This window comes from Acinonyx jubatus, chromosome A2 (assembly GCF_027475565.1).
Source record: "Acinonyx jubatus isolate Ajub_Pintada_27869175 chromosome A2, VMU_Ajub_asm_v1.0, whole genome shotgun sequence".
Classification (NCBI taxonomy): domain Eukaryota; kingdom Metazoa; phylum Chordata; class Mammalia; order Carnivora; family Felidae; genus Acinonyx; species Acinonyx jubatus.
Genome location: NC_069383.1, coordinates 47,529,267 through 47,545,560, shown reverse-complemented (window position 1 = coordinate 47,545,560; position 16,294 = coordinate 47,529,267). Strand labels below are relative to the sequence as shown.

Here is a 16,294-nt window from a genome sequence, read left to right as displayed (position 1 = left end):
TATTTTTATTGAACTATAGTTAATATACTATGTTAGATTAGTTTCAAGTGTCCAACATAGTGATTCAACAAGTTGATCCATATGCTGTGTTCACCACAAATGTAGCTACCCCCTGTCACCATACCACACTGTTAAAATACCACTGATGATTCCCTCTGCTATACCTTTTATCTCTGTGATTTATTCATTTCATAACTAGAAGCCTGTATCTCCTACCCCCCCACACACCCATTTTGCCCATCCCTCCACCCTCCTGCTCTGGCGACGGCTGGTTTATTCTCTGTATTTATGGGTCTGTTTCTGCCTTCTGTTTGTTTGTTTATTCATTTGTTTTGTTTTTTAGATTCTACATGTAAGTGAAATCATATTGTGTCTTTCTCTGACTTATTTCACTTAGCAAAATACCCTCTAGGTCCATCCCTATTGTCACGAATGGCAAGATCCCATTCTTTTTTATGACTGAGTAATATTCCATTGTGTATATATAAGATACATAACAAAAAAATAATAAGCATTGGTAAGGGTGTGGAGAAAAAGGAATTCTCGTCCGCTGTTGGTGGGAATGCAAGCTGGTACAGCCACTGTGGAAAACAGTATGGAGGTTCCTCAAAACATTAAAACTAGAATTGCCATGTGACCCAGTAATTCCACTATTGGGTATTTCCCCAAAGAATACAAAACACTAATTCAAGAAGATACATGCACCCCTATGTTTATTGCAGCATTATTTACAATAGCCAAAATGGAAGCAAGCCAAGTGTCCATCAATAGATGAATGGATAAAGAAGAGGCAGTAGCTATACACAATGGAATATTACTCGGCCATAAAGAATGAAACCCTACCATTTGCAACAACATGGGTGGACCTGGGGGGTATCATGCTAAGTGAAATAAGCAGAGAAAGACACCTACCGTATGATTTCACTCATATGTGGAACTTAAACAAAACAAGGGAAAAATCCAGACTCTAAATATAGGGAACCGATAGCTTATCAGAGGCAGGTGGATGGTGACATGGGTGAATTAGGTAAAGAGGATCAAGGGTACACTCATTGTGATGAGAGCACTGAGTAATGCATAGAATTGTTGAATCACTATATTGTACACCTGACACTAATATAACACTGCATGTTAATTACACTTAAATAAATTAACAAATAGACAATTTACCTCTTCTTTTTAAGTCATTGAGATTTTGCCAGGTTAAGGCATAGATGGGTCGGAGAGCAAGTATTAGAATTCCACGTGGAGGAAATCTCCGGTCCAAAGAATGACCAGGATGTGTGACTAGCCCGGATGTGTTTCAGAAACTGTAGGTATCTCTGTGGTAGGGACATAAAGAATTGGGGAATAAGGATGTTCAGGGCAAGAGTATGTGTGATGGTAGGGACATAGTCTGGATATACAAGCAAGACCGTCCTAGGAAAATCCTGTATGCCATTCATTTATTCATTGAACAAGTATTTATTGAGCACCTACTCTGTGCCAGCTCTGTTCTAGGCTCTGGGGATAACAGTAATAAGCAAAACACAAAAGTTTCTGGCCTTGTGTAGTTGCCATTTGAAAGGGAAAGATTGGGGCGCCCGGGTGGCTCAGTCGGTTGAGCGTCCGACTTCGGCTCAGGTCATGATCTCGCGGTCCGTGAGTTCAAGCCCCGCGTCAGGCTCTGGGCTGATGGCTCAGAGCCTGGAGCTTGCTTCCGATTCTGTGTCTCCCTCTCTCTCTGCCCCTCCCCCGTTCATGCTTTGTCTCTCTCTGTCTCAAAAATAAATAAATGTTAAAAAAAAAAATTTTTGAAAGGGAAAGATCGGCCAAACACACACACACACACACACACACACACACACACACACACGATACATAGTATCTCAGATGATGACAAATGGCATGGAAAAAATAAGCCAGAAAGGAGACATCGGGTATGCCAAGGTAAAGAGGTACCACTTCTAAGTAGGGTGGTCTGGGAAGGATGCGCTGAGTGGTATAGGTTTGACTACTAGGCATCAGGGAGCCAATGAAAAAATTTAAGCAGAGAACTTGACGAGATTTGCATTTTCTGACTTCAGATAGATTGGAAGGTGATACAAGTATAGACAGGAAAACCTATAAAAATATTAGTTGAGTGCTTTGGGTAAATAGACACTACAGTGGACGTGGAAAGAAAGAGACGGCTTCAAGAGTAATTAAGGAATCACATACAATGGACAGGATTTAGAGGCAGAGTCCAAGTGGGATCGGGAGAGAGGAAGGAATCTGGGGTGACAATTTCTGGCTTGGACACTAGGCGGATGATACTCTGGTGGTACCATTCAGACGGATGAAGGGTAAAGGAGGTTGGCCATCAGATGTGATAGAAGGTCTTCTGGTAACAGCTCACACAGGTCTCCGGAATGGGCACTTTTAAGAGTTTAACGATTTGGGGGTCAACCTATCTATTTATGATAGCAGAATCAATGTTCTTCATGAGTGCGTCCCCTCCTCTGTTGTCCCCTGGACAGTTTCCCTTGCTCTTGGTGTAAAAAAAAAGAATATGGAATTTGGCATCAATCAGATGTTGGTTTGGATCTCCTCCCCATGCTTGTGTGTGATCTTCAAGTAATGTAACCATATGGGCCTTCCTCTCCTCATCTGCAAAAAGGGAATATTAATTGCTGTGTAACTTGCCTTTTGGGAAGAGAGCAGCACACATACTGAAGGTGCCTTTTAAGTATTGGAGCCTCCTCTGCTCCTCCTGAGCCCTGCCCTTATCTGGATTCTAAGTCAGTGTCACTAGATCTGAACCTAGAGAAAACCAGAACCAGGAACAAAGGGCTGAGGTGCGAGGTGGGGTGTTTGAATGTGTGTGTGTCTGGGTGTAGTTGCCCTTTCGTTATTTTTCAAATCCAAATATAACTAATTTGGGCAATTCACCTTCTTCTTTCATTTATTTATTTTTAACTTTTTAAATGTTTGTTTATTTTTGAGAGAGACAGAGACAGAACGCGAGTGGGTTAGGGGCAGAGAGAGAGGGAGACACAGAATCCAAAGCAGGCTCCAGGCTCCGAGCTGTCAGCACAGAGCCCGACGCGGGGCTCGAACTCACTAGCTATGAGATCATGACCTGAGCCGAAGTCGGACGCACAACCGACTGAGCCACCCAGGAGCCCCACACCTTCTCCTTTTTTGAAGATGATTTTGTATGGTTGCTTCTGTAATGAAACCTAGGAAATCAGGACATCACTCAGGCCCTGGACAGCCACTCAGGCAATGCTTCGGCTCCCCCGGGGCGGGAAGGTTCCTCTGTGACCGGGGGAGCCAGGTGTGGTGGAAATTTTGTTTCCAACCCAGTAATCAGAGCAGAGTTTCAAAACAACAGGCTGTGAGGCATGAAATCCCAAAGCAGTAAGGGATTTAAACATTAGTTCATATGTATGCATATCATGGATGGTTACTCCCAGTAATAACTTAAATTTTTCCTTTAGTGTTTTTCTTTTTTTTATATTTCAGATTGTTTACAATTTTTCCAAGCGAGGCAAGGGGATTTCCTTATTAAAGTTTTGACATGTTAGTCTGTTCAGTGTGGTAGTTACCTGAGCTATTTCCCTGAGTAGTTGGAAGGAATGTCTGCCTTTTCTTAAAAGCTACTTTTATGAATTATTATTGTTCTCATAAACAAATATTTCCTTTTATTTTCCTTTTACTCTGTATTTAAAGTATTTATTGCTTGTTAGTATTTTGGTCCAAAATTTTTTTTTTTTTGAAAAACCTTTCTTGGGCATGCACAAGAGGACAAAATCCTTTTTTTGTCTAAAAGAGGGTTTCTCAGGGGCGCCTGGGTGGCTCAGTTGGTTAAGCATCCGACTTCGGCTCGGGTCATGTTCTCACGGTCCGTGAGTTCGAGCCCCGCGTCGAACTTTGGATTCTGTGTCTCCCTCTCTCTCTGCCCCTCCCCTTCTCATGCTGTGTCTCTCTCTGTCTCAAAAATAAATAAAAACATTAAAAAATTAAAAAAATAATAAAAGAGGGTTTCTCAGCCTTGGCACCATAATATTTGGGGTGGGATAAATTCTTTATTGTAAAGGGTCTGTCCTATGTGTTGCAGGATTTTACCAACATCCCTGGACTCTGCCCCACTATATTCCAGTAGCACCTCCCCTCATGATAGTCAAAACTATCTCCAGACATCAGCAAATATCCGCCAGGAAAAAACACCCCCCCCCCCACCCTCCCAATTGAGACCCACTGGTCTAAGAAAATTCTTTTACTTCTTCTTTGTTCTAATATTATCACTGATTTTTAAATCACAACTCCAGGGAAAATCTGAAGAAAAAAAAAAAAAAGGAGGCGGAAAACAAATCCAATGAGTGGGAGCGGCTTTGGTCCTGAGCACCTCTAATCTGATACACAGTGTCTGTCTATAAATTAGCAGAGTATTTACACCAAAGTTACTAAAGTGCCTGATTTGTGTCTAATTTATAGAACTTCGCAAAGCTGTTTGGTAACCTTTTAAGGAGGTTTATTACAGAAAGACTCACCAGTAGGTGTTTTATAATGTATTATAATCAAGACAGGAAAGAATTTAGCCCATCGGTGTCCCCATCTGAATTTTGAAAGCTTTAAAGTAATGCCGTAAGGAAAAATAAGGCCTTAGGGGTATGTGGGTGGCTCAGTTGGTTAAGTGTCTGATTCTTGATTCCGACACAGGTCATGATCTCACATTTTGTGAGATCGAGCCCCACCTCAGACTCTGCACTGACAGCTTGGAGCCTACTTGGAATTCTCTCTCCCTCTCTTTCTGCCCCTCCCCTGCTTGCTCTCCCTGTCTTTCTCTCTCTGTCTCTGCCTCTGTCTCTCTCTCTCTCGGTCTCTCTTTCTCTCTCTCAAAATAAATAAGTAAACTTAAAAAAAAAGAGGAAACATAAAGCCTTAGATTCTAGATGAAAAGAAACAGGAGATTTTAAAGTTTCCTCAATTTTCATTCTATACTATGCACTTTGACTACAAGAAGATAAATTTCAGGACTTGCATTTTCTTTCTCTCCTTTTCAATAAAGCACTTTGATTTTTTAATTAGAAGGGGATTATCTATATTTGTTTTTTTTTCTGGATAAAATTCCCTAATATCACCAATACGAATCTCCCCGTCAAAGTCTTTTCTCCTGAACTCGATCTGTATCTCAGAAAATTCAGCAGTCTAACTGCCTGTGTAGGAGGCTGCTAAATTGAGTTTTAAAATTATTTCTATTAAGTAAAAACTTAACATATACCAGCTGCTGAGGGATTATAAAAGCTTTGTTTTTTCAATAATTGGAAACCTTGTTTACAGAGGACTCACGATATTCTTTAAATGTCTTTGTGTTGAATATAAAAGAACTTGTGTTTATCTAGGGCAATGATAATCTGACTATAAAGCAAACTCATTTAAGGATTAGGCTTCCTGTCTCTCACTATGCAGCTGTCACCCTCCTGTTCTCTCAAGCTTTGCAAAATGCTGAGAATTACTCCTTCAAATTAGAGGAGTAAATTGGAAACTAAACCAGGTAGCTTGGAATCCATAAAATTTTAAATCACAGGGAAACAGTCGAGAGACTCAAAATATCACGACACTATCCCCCCAAATTCTCATTTGTTACCTCATTGACAGAATTCAGTTCATTCCAAAGAGATTTTAGAGTGTTCAGTCCTGGCAAAGAAAAGTTAAGGACAATTCAGATAATCTCGTATTTAACCCAGATGTAGAACTGTGTGATAGCCAACAAAGGCATCGGCATTGGTTCATGTCTACGCTGGAGAAGCTGGGAATCGCAGTAGTTAAAGGTGTCTGTGCTGGGTGTGAAGGCACTGACATCAGTCGAGTTGTTTAGTCGCTGTCTGCAAAATAATAGCACTCACTTACCTCATAGGGCTGCTTGGGGACAGAAATGAGATAAACACGTAGAACCCTCAGGACAGCTGCTGGCACAGAGTAGCCCCGCGACTACATGTGGACCGCTTACCACGATGTTCCGAGCCCCACAATTTCTTACACGCATTATCTCATCTGAGCTTTATTAAAGTCGCACATTTTTATAACTCCGGCTTCATTGAAAATTGAGGGAAATGAGATACAAAGAAGTTTAATAACCTCCTCAGGGTCACACAGCAATTGAATTGACACCAGGGCTCTGCCTTCATAATCTTTGCCTCATTCTTTCTGCAAACACGTCATGAGTACGGGTATACTTTGCTCTCCAAACGCTCACTATCAGGCTATTTGCTATAGCAACTTAACAGAAAGTTTTAGCCAAAATCATTCTCCTGGCTAAAAGCCTGCTATAACAGGTTCTCACCTGCTACCATCGGATGAGAAGCGTGGCCCCATCTCAAACTTTAATGTGTATGCAAGTCCCCGTCGACATGCAGATTCTGCACTTCTAACAAGCTCCGAGGTGATGCCAATGCTACAGGTCCCTGGGTCACGCTTGGGGTAGTGGCAGGGGAGCTAGAAGACGGAAGGGGACTTCTCTGCTATGTCACTGTTCTGATCGACCTGTGTTTAAGCACATTGTATCCATAACTCTCTCCACTTTTTCCTGAGGGTTTAGCCCCTTGGCGTTTCTTTAGATCAGACACCTGGGGGCATTACCAATTCAGGTCTCATCCAGATAGTATTTTTTTTTTTTTTTTAATAGTATCTGCTCAGTATAGGATAATGAGGACTCTCTTCTGTTCAGCAAGGGACTGCACACAAATATACCTGTTAACTACGCCATTAAGGGTTAAACAATTATGTAATTGGGGGTTAAGTATTTTATACTAGGCAGAAATTCTTGGGACACCTGGGTGGCTCAGTTGGTTAAGCATGATCTTTGGCTGAGGCCATGATCTCCCGGTTCGTGAGTTCGAGCCTCGCGTCGGGCTCTGCGCTGACGGCTCAGAGCCTGGAGCCTGCTTCGGATTCTGTGTCTCCCTCTCTCTCTGCCCCTCCCCCACTCACTCAGTTTCTCTCTCTCTCTCTCTCAAAAATAAATAAGCGTTAAAAAAAATTAAAAAAGAAATTCTTAAACAGATTCTTATATAGTTATGTACAGGCATTTTAGTAATATTGGAGAAATTGATATTTTGGGGCTTTTTTTTCTATTTAAAATAATGGAATATAGGCTTTTGCTATTTGAACCTCTGCCGCCCAACACGTTTTTAGGAGTAAATTAGATTCAGAGAATGCATGCCTGCGCTCATTCTGTGCCAGACGTGGAGCTAAATCCTGGGAATGTAATGATTATGAAGACCAAAATTGCTGCTTCAGACACTCCTAGTCAGAGAAGAAATGGACAAGTAGCTATTTAAAATCTTATAAAAAGAGTTGTAAGAGCACAGAAAAGAATGAGCCTTGATCTAAGACTCTATGTTAATTACACTTGAATAAAAAATTTAAAAATAAATAATTAAAGGGGGGAGAAAAAAAAGAGTGGGCCTAACTTTTCTTTCTGTGCAGGGAGGCCCTTTCTGGATACCAGTGATAGTTAGTAGTCATTGAAGTGCTCTGGGTCCCAGACACTGCTGCAAACATAACTCATTTAATTATTACAACAGCTCAATGAGGCAGTTACTTTTATTATCATCTCCATTTTATTTTACTTATTTTTTACATTATATTTATTTCTGATAGGGAGAGACAGAGCACAAGTCGGGGAGGGGCAGAGAGAGCCGGAGACACGGAATCCGCAGCAGGCTCCAGGCTCCGAGCTGTCAGCCCCGAACCCGACGCGGGGCTCGAACTGACAAACCGTGAGATCATGACTGAGCCGAAGTCGGATGCCCAACCGACTGAGCCACCCAGGCGCCCCTATCATCTCCATTTTAAAGACTAGGAAACCAAGGGACAGAGAGATTCGTAACTTGCTTAGGGATACACAGATTTGGCGTCAAAGCCAAGCAGCCTGAGTCTGGAGCCTCCCCTTTCAACAGTCACGTGATCTGCCGCTATTTTATTAGAAGGGAGTTCAAGATCTGAAATCAGAACGTATGAAAAACAATGGACATATGGCAGAGAGCAAATTATGGAACTACAAGTAATTTCATTTGATTGGAACATAGGATGAATGTGGGGTGATGAGACCATTCGGCAGGGAAGCCGGACCGTCTGCATTGGCTGTAGATGAGTAGAAACATGGTCTGTAGGGAGTATGGACAGGACTAGACAGGACTAAACCCATTTTCAATAGTCACAGTACTGGCAATAATTATATTTGAGGTGTGACTATAAAGTCATAAGATAGATTATCCTTTAAAGACATATATTATGTGAGTTCGTGAGTTCGAGCCCCACATCAGGCCCTGTGCTGACAGCTCAGAGCCTGGAGCCTGTTTCAGATTCTGTGTCTCCCTCTCTCTCTGCCCCTCCCCCACTCATATTCTCCCTCTCCCTCTCTCTCTCTCTCTCTCTCTCTCTCTCTCCCAAAAATAAATAAACGTTAAAAATTTTTTTAAAAAAGAAATTCTTATCAGATTCTTATATAGTTATTTAAAGGCATTTTAGTAATACTGGAGAAATTGATATTTTTGGACAAATTTTTTTCTATTTAAAATAGAATCCATCATCTTGGGAATCTGTGCTTTTATTTCTGCCGAGTTCCCATTGCTCAGAGCATCTTGGGAATGTCTCCTAAAATAGCTTCAGAACAAGGCACAGTGCAGATTTTATTATCTTAGGGTCATGCCTCATTCTTGTCTCAAATGTATTTCCTAGTTGGATCACTTCCCTTTTCGCTGAATGTGGCTCGGAGTAGTAACTTCTGCCTGTTTGCCGAAATAACATCTACTCTCAACTCAAAACACAAATATACGGTTTCTATAAGCTGATGACTCTGACTATACTGTATGCGTAAATATCACCTGGGGGATTAATCAAATAACACATCGCAGCTCCCCCACCTTCGTTCTGGTTCAGTTGGTCTGAGATACAGATCAGGAATCTGTAATCTTTACGAAGCATCCTGAAGTTTCTGTTTTGAATGACCAGACCACACTTTGAGAAAGGCAGCTGTAAGGATATTCTAGAGAAAAGTAGTAAAATCTAAGTCACGAAAGAGGAATTCCAAAAGTGCTATGGTCAAGAGTGACATCGATGGCAAGTATTGCCCACCCTGGGGGACTCTTCCCCCATGGATGATGCGCATGTCGAATAAAATCTTCAATTACATTTGTAAAAAGAATCAGCATGGTTCCACCACACATACTGAATTCACCTGAACTTCGGGAGGACCCATGTCATGTGTTTGCTTGTTCCACAGATCATCTGCGTGTTGTTCTTCTGTAAAGAGAGGCGTTCCTTTCTGAACCCGGTAGATCAGCAACGAATCCAGTATTTTAGGGTTCAGCAATATATCTACAAATTATCAGATTTTTGTTTTGTTTTGTTTTCCTAAAATGGTGAGCTGCTTTCTGCTTGGAGTTGGAGCACTAACTAACTCATCTGGCATTGCAGATGCAATTTCTGTGAATCGTATCCTCAGTGCCCAGGCTCCCCAAGATGATGGGTTGTCCAACTCGAGTTCTTATCCGGAGATAATCAGGATTAGATTATGGAATGGCAGGAATGCTCCAGAACCAACCTTCTTTCATGTTGGGATATGTTACATTTTTATCCCTTCCTGAATCCATGTGACTACCTCCATAAGCCCTCTATTTTTTTTTTTAAGCAAGTTCTTGATTTCAACAAACCTAATTTTCAAAGAGAATGTGAGAAGAGCTTCTGAGCTGCTTTCCTTTTTTATTTATCAACTGTCTTCTCTCTCATTCGCTGAAAAGAATCTCGTACAATTGGAAACTGAAATTCAGGTGCTACGTCTTTCTTAATAAATGCACGTTTCACGAGTCAGTCCTGATTCCATCGATGGCTGACACAGAGCCGCACCTGGGGACTGAACCAGGCTTCTTCAGGCATTACTGGGTCACAGTGTAGATGTTACTAGTCTATCTAGTCAGTGCCTTTATTCCTGGGAGTCCTGACATCCGGCTGACTAGTTTTGTCTGGATCTGAGGACCCAGTATTATCCACCTTGAAAACATGTGGATGTTCTATGATTTTCCCAGGGCCATTTCACTTAATTTAAGCTCTTGACTGGTTAAAAGCTTAGTGAAGTGTGGAGAGAGAGAGACTATGTTTAGACTCCTGTGAGCAAAAAGTTTAGGAAGAGAAGTTTTTCTTTGTTGTGCTTTTTTTTTGGTAAATCCCAGCTGCTCTCTCTCTCATTAACATTAATAAGGCCAGCTCTATTTTCTGTAAGAAAGGCAGAGACGACAAAGGGATCCAAGATTGAATCAGATTGCTATCAAAACAGCCCCTACCAGGGCTACCAGATGAATGACCACATCCTCTCTCTTGGCTGCCTCGGACCTCTCCACCTTTCCTTTCTTCCTATAGGGTTGCCAGATTTAGGGGGAAAAAAAAAAAAAGAAAGAAAAACGGAATGCCTAGTTAAATTTGAACTTCAGATAAACAAAGAGTAATATTTTAGTATACATCCCGTGCAATATTTGGGACCTGTTCCGTGGCTCGATTCCATGTGTGCTCTGTCCCTCACAAATCAGTGCTCTTGTATATTCTCGTGGTTCCCATAAGCGGATCTGTCCCTCATTTAGGTCAACCTGTCCTCTAACAGGCAGGATCTTATTTGGTATCCCACAAGGCACCGTAAATACTGACTTTTGTATTTGGGGGCCTATGGTAGATTTCCCACGTGTTTCCTCCTGCCGCAAGAGCAGAACACTCCCGAGCTCCTCAGACCTTTCCTCTCCACACCTTTGAGGTTATTGTTTCATGAACAATGCAGGGCTGAGCACAGAACCCTGAGCGTAATAAGCGTGCCATGTATTTTTATGATTGATGAATGAACCGAAAGCAATTTGTTATCTTCTCAGGAGTCAAATTCGACACTCATGAACTACTTACTTACATGCCAGGAGTTAGCGGTAGGCTCTATCTTCCATGCTGTCCATCCTGAAAGTTAGATGAATTATTCTTCCCTTTCGGGGAGATAAGAGACGAGAACTGGGGGGGTCGGGCTGGGAGATAACCCCAGATTTGCAAATGTCTATTATGGCACAGCCAAAAGGATGGAAATAAAGCTGTCCTTAGACATAGGGAGTCATTTCAAAGGAATGGAAAATTGACTCTGAAAGATCGGAGAGATATCTTGCCCGTTGTATATTACTTCCTTCCATTGATTTTTCTAGTCTAAATTTCTTCTATGGCATGTTGGTGTTGCAGATACCTAGGTACAGGATCATAAAAGTAAGAAAGAACTTTGAAAGCTAATAGAATGATATAAATGACAACATATTCAACTCCTATCAAAAAGCTTCCCAGCATGTAGAGTAATGGTACACATCCGATAACAAGGTGCCTTTACACACTTTGTGCTTCTGTTAATGATATTATTTAGATCTTCCTTTGTAAATGACACAGAGCAGACTTCAAACCTTGAATGTTAAGAGTTATGAATGCCCCCTCTTGGTTCAGTGCTTTTCAAGTGTGAAATGCACAGAAGAGTGAACATATATTTAGACGTGTCTAGATGATGAGTTTTATACCAGTGAGGCTTGTCCGAGGCAGGCTTGTGAATATGGTCCTCAACTCTCCCTTTCTGAACCTTTTCCTCTGCTCTATGGCTCCTGACTGCCCACTCAAATCCCCCTGCATCCTTTGGAGAGTGAAGGGAGGCCAAGAAACTGCCCAGGACCCTGAAATCCCTCCACTGTGCCGGTGAGCCCTGCTGAAAAAACTGCCCATCTGATTGTGGACAGAAATGACAGCAAATGAAATGGCTGCCAGGCTCACATTCTCCTCTAGTAAATAAACATAAACTTGCTGTCATAACCATCAGCGAAAATCCATGACTTAATGTGGCTCTACTCTATTTTCAGTGTCCCTGGAGTTAGATTAGGAGAACAAAAGCTGAGCGTGAGAATTCATGTTAATTTCTTACCAATTCTAACACCACGAACATAAGAAAACAAAGTTCTCAAGAAAGTAGATTATCATATACATATGTGCTAAAAACCAAACGAGATGATCCAACAGCTCAAAATGTGATTGCAGAATGTTTTCTGGGATGCTTATGATGTTTAGTTAAGCCGTAAATGTTGTCCTCTGTATCTTGCCTCTGGTGTCAAGTGAATTTCAGACCATTAGCCATTTGTTTAAAAATAAAGAGTATTGATTTGATCTGGAAAGAGACCAAATTATTTTTAGATACAGGTACACTTATTTTTATTATGACTACATAATGAAACAATTGGATGAAGATTTAACTAAATGCTTGCGTTTTATTCATTTTCTTTTTCCGGATGATGCCTTGTAATATCTTTATAAAGTTCTTAATATTTCCCTTTGTTTCCTTTGAAAATTCCTTTATTGGGTGGTTGAGTTTAGGTGGGGAATGAGCCTAATGATTAGAGAAATATGATGATTCTACATCACTCCTATCCAAGATAGAGGAATGCACTGGTTAACTCTGTGGTCTCACGGATCTCTGATTTGAGTAGTAAAAACTGTAATAAAAGTTACTATCAGGATTAGCTACGTTCGTGTGAATAGCATTTTTATCTATCTGATTTGAATTCGAATGCATTATTAATATTTTTCTTCTTTTTAATGTAGGTGGAGAACAGACCAAAATATTATGGAAGAGAGTATGTATCATGCTATTCTTTGTTTTAATAATGTAATAAGTGTCGTTTCGTGTGTCATTGAAATATTAAATATTAAAAATCTTCTAATATGTGGTCTTCATCAAATGTCCATTGTGCAAGTGTTTAATAATAAGGATAAATGCAATCAGACCCCTTTGTATTGAATTTTCTTTATAAGACTCAGGTGCTTGGCTGCCATTAACGTGGGAGGGACAGTATCTCCTGCTGTAGTTCTCGCCAGTACAGCAGCCACTGAGTTTCTGGCAAGTATTTGAAACGTAAGGCAGCATTTTCCATGACTGAGGCTCTGTTCGTATTTTATTTCATTTTCTACCTTGGTACTGCATAAACATTTAGAGTGTCAGAGATTGTAAACCACGTAGCTGAATTCTTTATTTTCATGTACCTCAGTAAAGGCAGCCTGGAAAAGTCACCTCATTTCCCTGCGGTCTCATAAAACCACAATGATGATTTCTCTGGACTTGGATGTATTAGCCAAATTGCCTCAATCCCATAATGATTATTTCCTCCCATCTCCCTCTTACTTTCAACTCCTGTTGTTTCCTTTTCTCAGAAGCCTACCGGAGAGCAAACAGGCATGCCATAAAAAGAATTCTCAGTCTCAGGCTGCGGCGTATGGAGCAGCTTATAAAGCACAGACAGAGCAGCCCATGCGGGGGGTCAGGTGCACAGCTCGCTTGCTTCCCATGTCCAACCCGGGGGCCTTAGGAGCCGCAGTCTCTTTAGGAGGTCAGGTCCACCTCCCAAGCTCTCCTGACCAATCCAAACCTCCTTCCTCTATCCCCTTCCCCATCAGGACCTCATCTTCATGATGGATGACCCTCTTACATGTCCCAGCCTGGCAGTCACTTCCTAATGGCCACGACTGCATTTCTGAGCCTTACTTCCCAGCCTTGGGAATTCAACCAGCACCCTGGGCTCCCCGCCAGGGAGCACTGGCCTCTGCTCGCACATCCCCACATCCCTAACATCTAACCTAGTTAGTTGTAGGATGGCTCCTTACTTCAGTATACTGATTTGGATTTCTCAAATGGGACACTTTTGCATGTGAATTGCAAAAGGACCTCTACTGTGCATTTTCTGTATCACGTAACACTTTTGTTGGATGACCTTTTAGTTACTGTTTTCCAATCCCCAATCCACAAAAACTATGTAGTGAGAGGACAGCAAAGAAACATTCTCTTAACCACAAAAGGAAAAAAAAAAGACTTTTGTATTAGAGGGAAATTAGCTTTAAAACTTCAGATTCCGTGTTTCCCTCTTAAAAATAAAAGGTTTTCGTTCCGTTCGAAAAGTAATATATGCTCTCTTCAGGAAACATATATGCATTTTTGTTTCCTACTAGGAATCGCAAACTGTTGACAACGGATACCGTGACGGGAAGAGAGTTTATACTCAGGACTGTTTACGTTTTTACCTCTTTTAACTTTTGAATTGCCTCCCTGTGCATAAGCATTTTATTCTTAAAACATGAATAAATTAACATCCGCTAATTTGGGAAAATTAGAAAACATATAGCTATGAAAGGTAGGGAACATTCACAACTCACCACGAGAGAAATCACTGCTGACTTTCCCCTTCAGCTCATTCCTTCCGGTGTTTTCCTGTGCACGCTTTCTTTCTGCAAAGAGGGGATCATAAGATATATACATCATGGATATTTTTAAACCCATGCGTAAAGGGCATGATGAACCACAACCTAGATTCACAGAACTGTAATTTTCTTCTTTTGAACAACTGAATTCAAGTTGGTTCTTGACACTTGACGTCTGCTGCTGGGCTATCGCCTCAACATGTCAAGGGAGTTAAGACTGCATTCAGGCTAACTGCCTGTTTGGGATATCTCTTGCCCACCGAGAGTGACCTGTGCCCTGCTCTGTGTGTACCCCATCCTCTTGTGGTCATCGCCTCCCCTGCCCTGGCCCACCATCAGGTGATGTCCTGGATGTCCCAGGCTCATACCTCTCGGGGCACCAGCTTTTGTCCTTTCTGACTCCAGTGTCTTCTGATGCCCAATGCCCCTCCTGCCCCTTAGCATGTCCTTGTCACCACACACACACACATTGTCTCTCTCTTGCACACATGGTCTCATATACACACATGCTCTCTTTCTTTCACACACACACTTTCTCTCATATACACGCTCATGCACACACGTTCTCTCATACGTACACATGCTCTCACACACACACTCTCATGCACACACATATACTCTCTCACACACACTCTCTTATATATACACACATGCTTTCTCACACATACACTGTCTTTCATACACACACATACACACTCATATACACACGTGCCCTCTTTCTCTCACATCCACACTCTTTCTCATGCACACACCCTCTCATGCCCACACACACCCATTCTCTCCTCCCACCTCTGTCTCTTATAGACACACTCACACACGTGCTCTTTGCACACACTTCCACTGGCCCAGCGTCTGCAGGGTTCCTTCAGGTCTGTCAGCCCAGCTCAGATTGCACAGGAGCCGTTCCCACAAGGGTCACAGGGTTCAGTGTCCGCCCGCACAAAGCCCCAGACCCCTCTGCTCTGGCTCCAGGGTCCCGGACACAGATCCGTCAGTTCCAATCCTGCATCTGAGCTCTGCCCCAATTCCTCTAAGTCTCCCTCTTGCAAGAACTGGGGACGCTGGTCTCTTTGGGGGCAGTCAGGTTGCTTTTATGCCACATCCGTGCTCCTTTCAGAGAGGTGCTGCTCCGGGGTCTCCACTTGTTGGCTCTTGGGATTTAAATTTAAAATTTCCAGGGGCGCCTGGGTGGCTCAGTCGGTTGAGCGTCCGACTTCAGCTCAGGTCATGATCTCACCATCCGTGGGTTCGAGCCCCGCGACGGGCTCTGTGCTGACAGCTAGAGCCTGGAGCCTGCTTCGGATTCTGTGTCTCCCTCTCTCTCTGCCCCTCCCTCACCCTCACTCTGTCTCTCAAAAATGAATAAATGTTAAATTTTTAAAGTACAAAAGGCAAATAAATATTGAAATAGTCATCCCCCACCCCAAATATTATCATTCTACATTTCTCCTCACTTTAATTTTCACAGTCCTGGGGAACAAAGCCAAAACTTGTCTAGCCAACTTCCCCTTCCCCCCTCGCGACTCCAAGAAGGTGAAATAAGGATTCTCTGTGCAGAAAAATTTCTCCTCTAATTTATTCCCCCAAAGATCTTCAAGTTTGGGATTACCCAAATGGGAATAGCTTGGATCTCTCAGCACTGACCTCACCCCCCCAACCCAGCTCCCCCACTTTCCTGTGACACATGGATTGATCAACTCTCTGATAAGTGATGGTGGGGGTTGTGGGGGAGGGGAAGCTGCCTTTACTTAAAGACAAGAGAGAAAGTGGTCCAGTGCCTGCCCCTGGCTCCCAGGAGTCACTGTCCGCTCCGTGGGTCTCAGACATCTGCCTCCAGAGCAGAGCCGTCATTGGCCAAGCCTGCATTCTCTCTAGATACGCTGTGTTTTCTACATGCATGTGTATTACTTTTAAAATTAAAAAAAACATAATAAATGTTCTTTAAAAAGAAAAATACATACATTTTTGAAAACCTATCCCTAGGCGATTGCTCTCAAAATTAAAAGAAATAGAAGAGCGTTGATTA

The 16,294-nt window shown here is 42.2% G+C and overlaps 1 protein-coding gene across 3 annotated transcripts in view; it reads left to right on the top strand.

The window, feature by feature from the left end:
• The window catches only part of CHN2 (chimerin 2), a 300,090-nt gene that overhangs the window by 176,982 nt on the left and 106,814 nt on the right, over positions 1 to 16,294 (top strand). For all 3 annotated transcript variants that reach the window (XM_053218272.1, XM_027075183.2, XM_053218273.1), the window contains one exon: positions 12,622 to 12,653. In XM_053218272.1, coding sequence (XP_053074247.1) covers positions 12,622 to 12,653 — 32 coding nt within the window. The remainder of the gene's footprint in view (positions 1 to 12,621; positions 12,654 to 16,294) is intronic.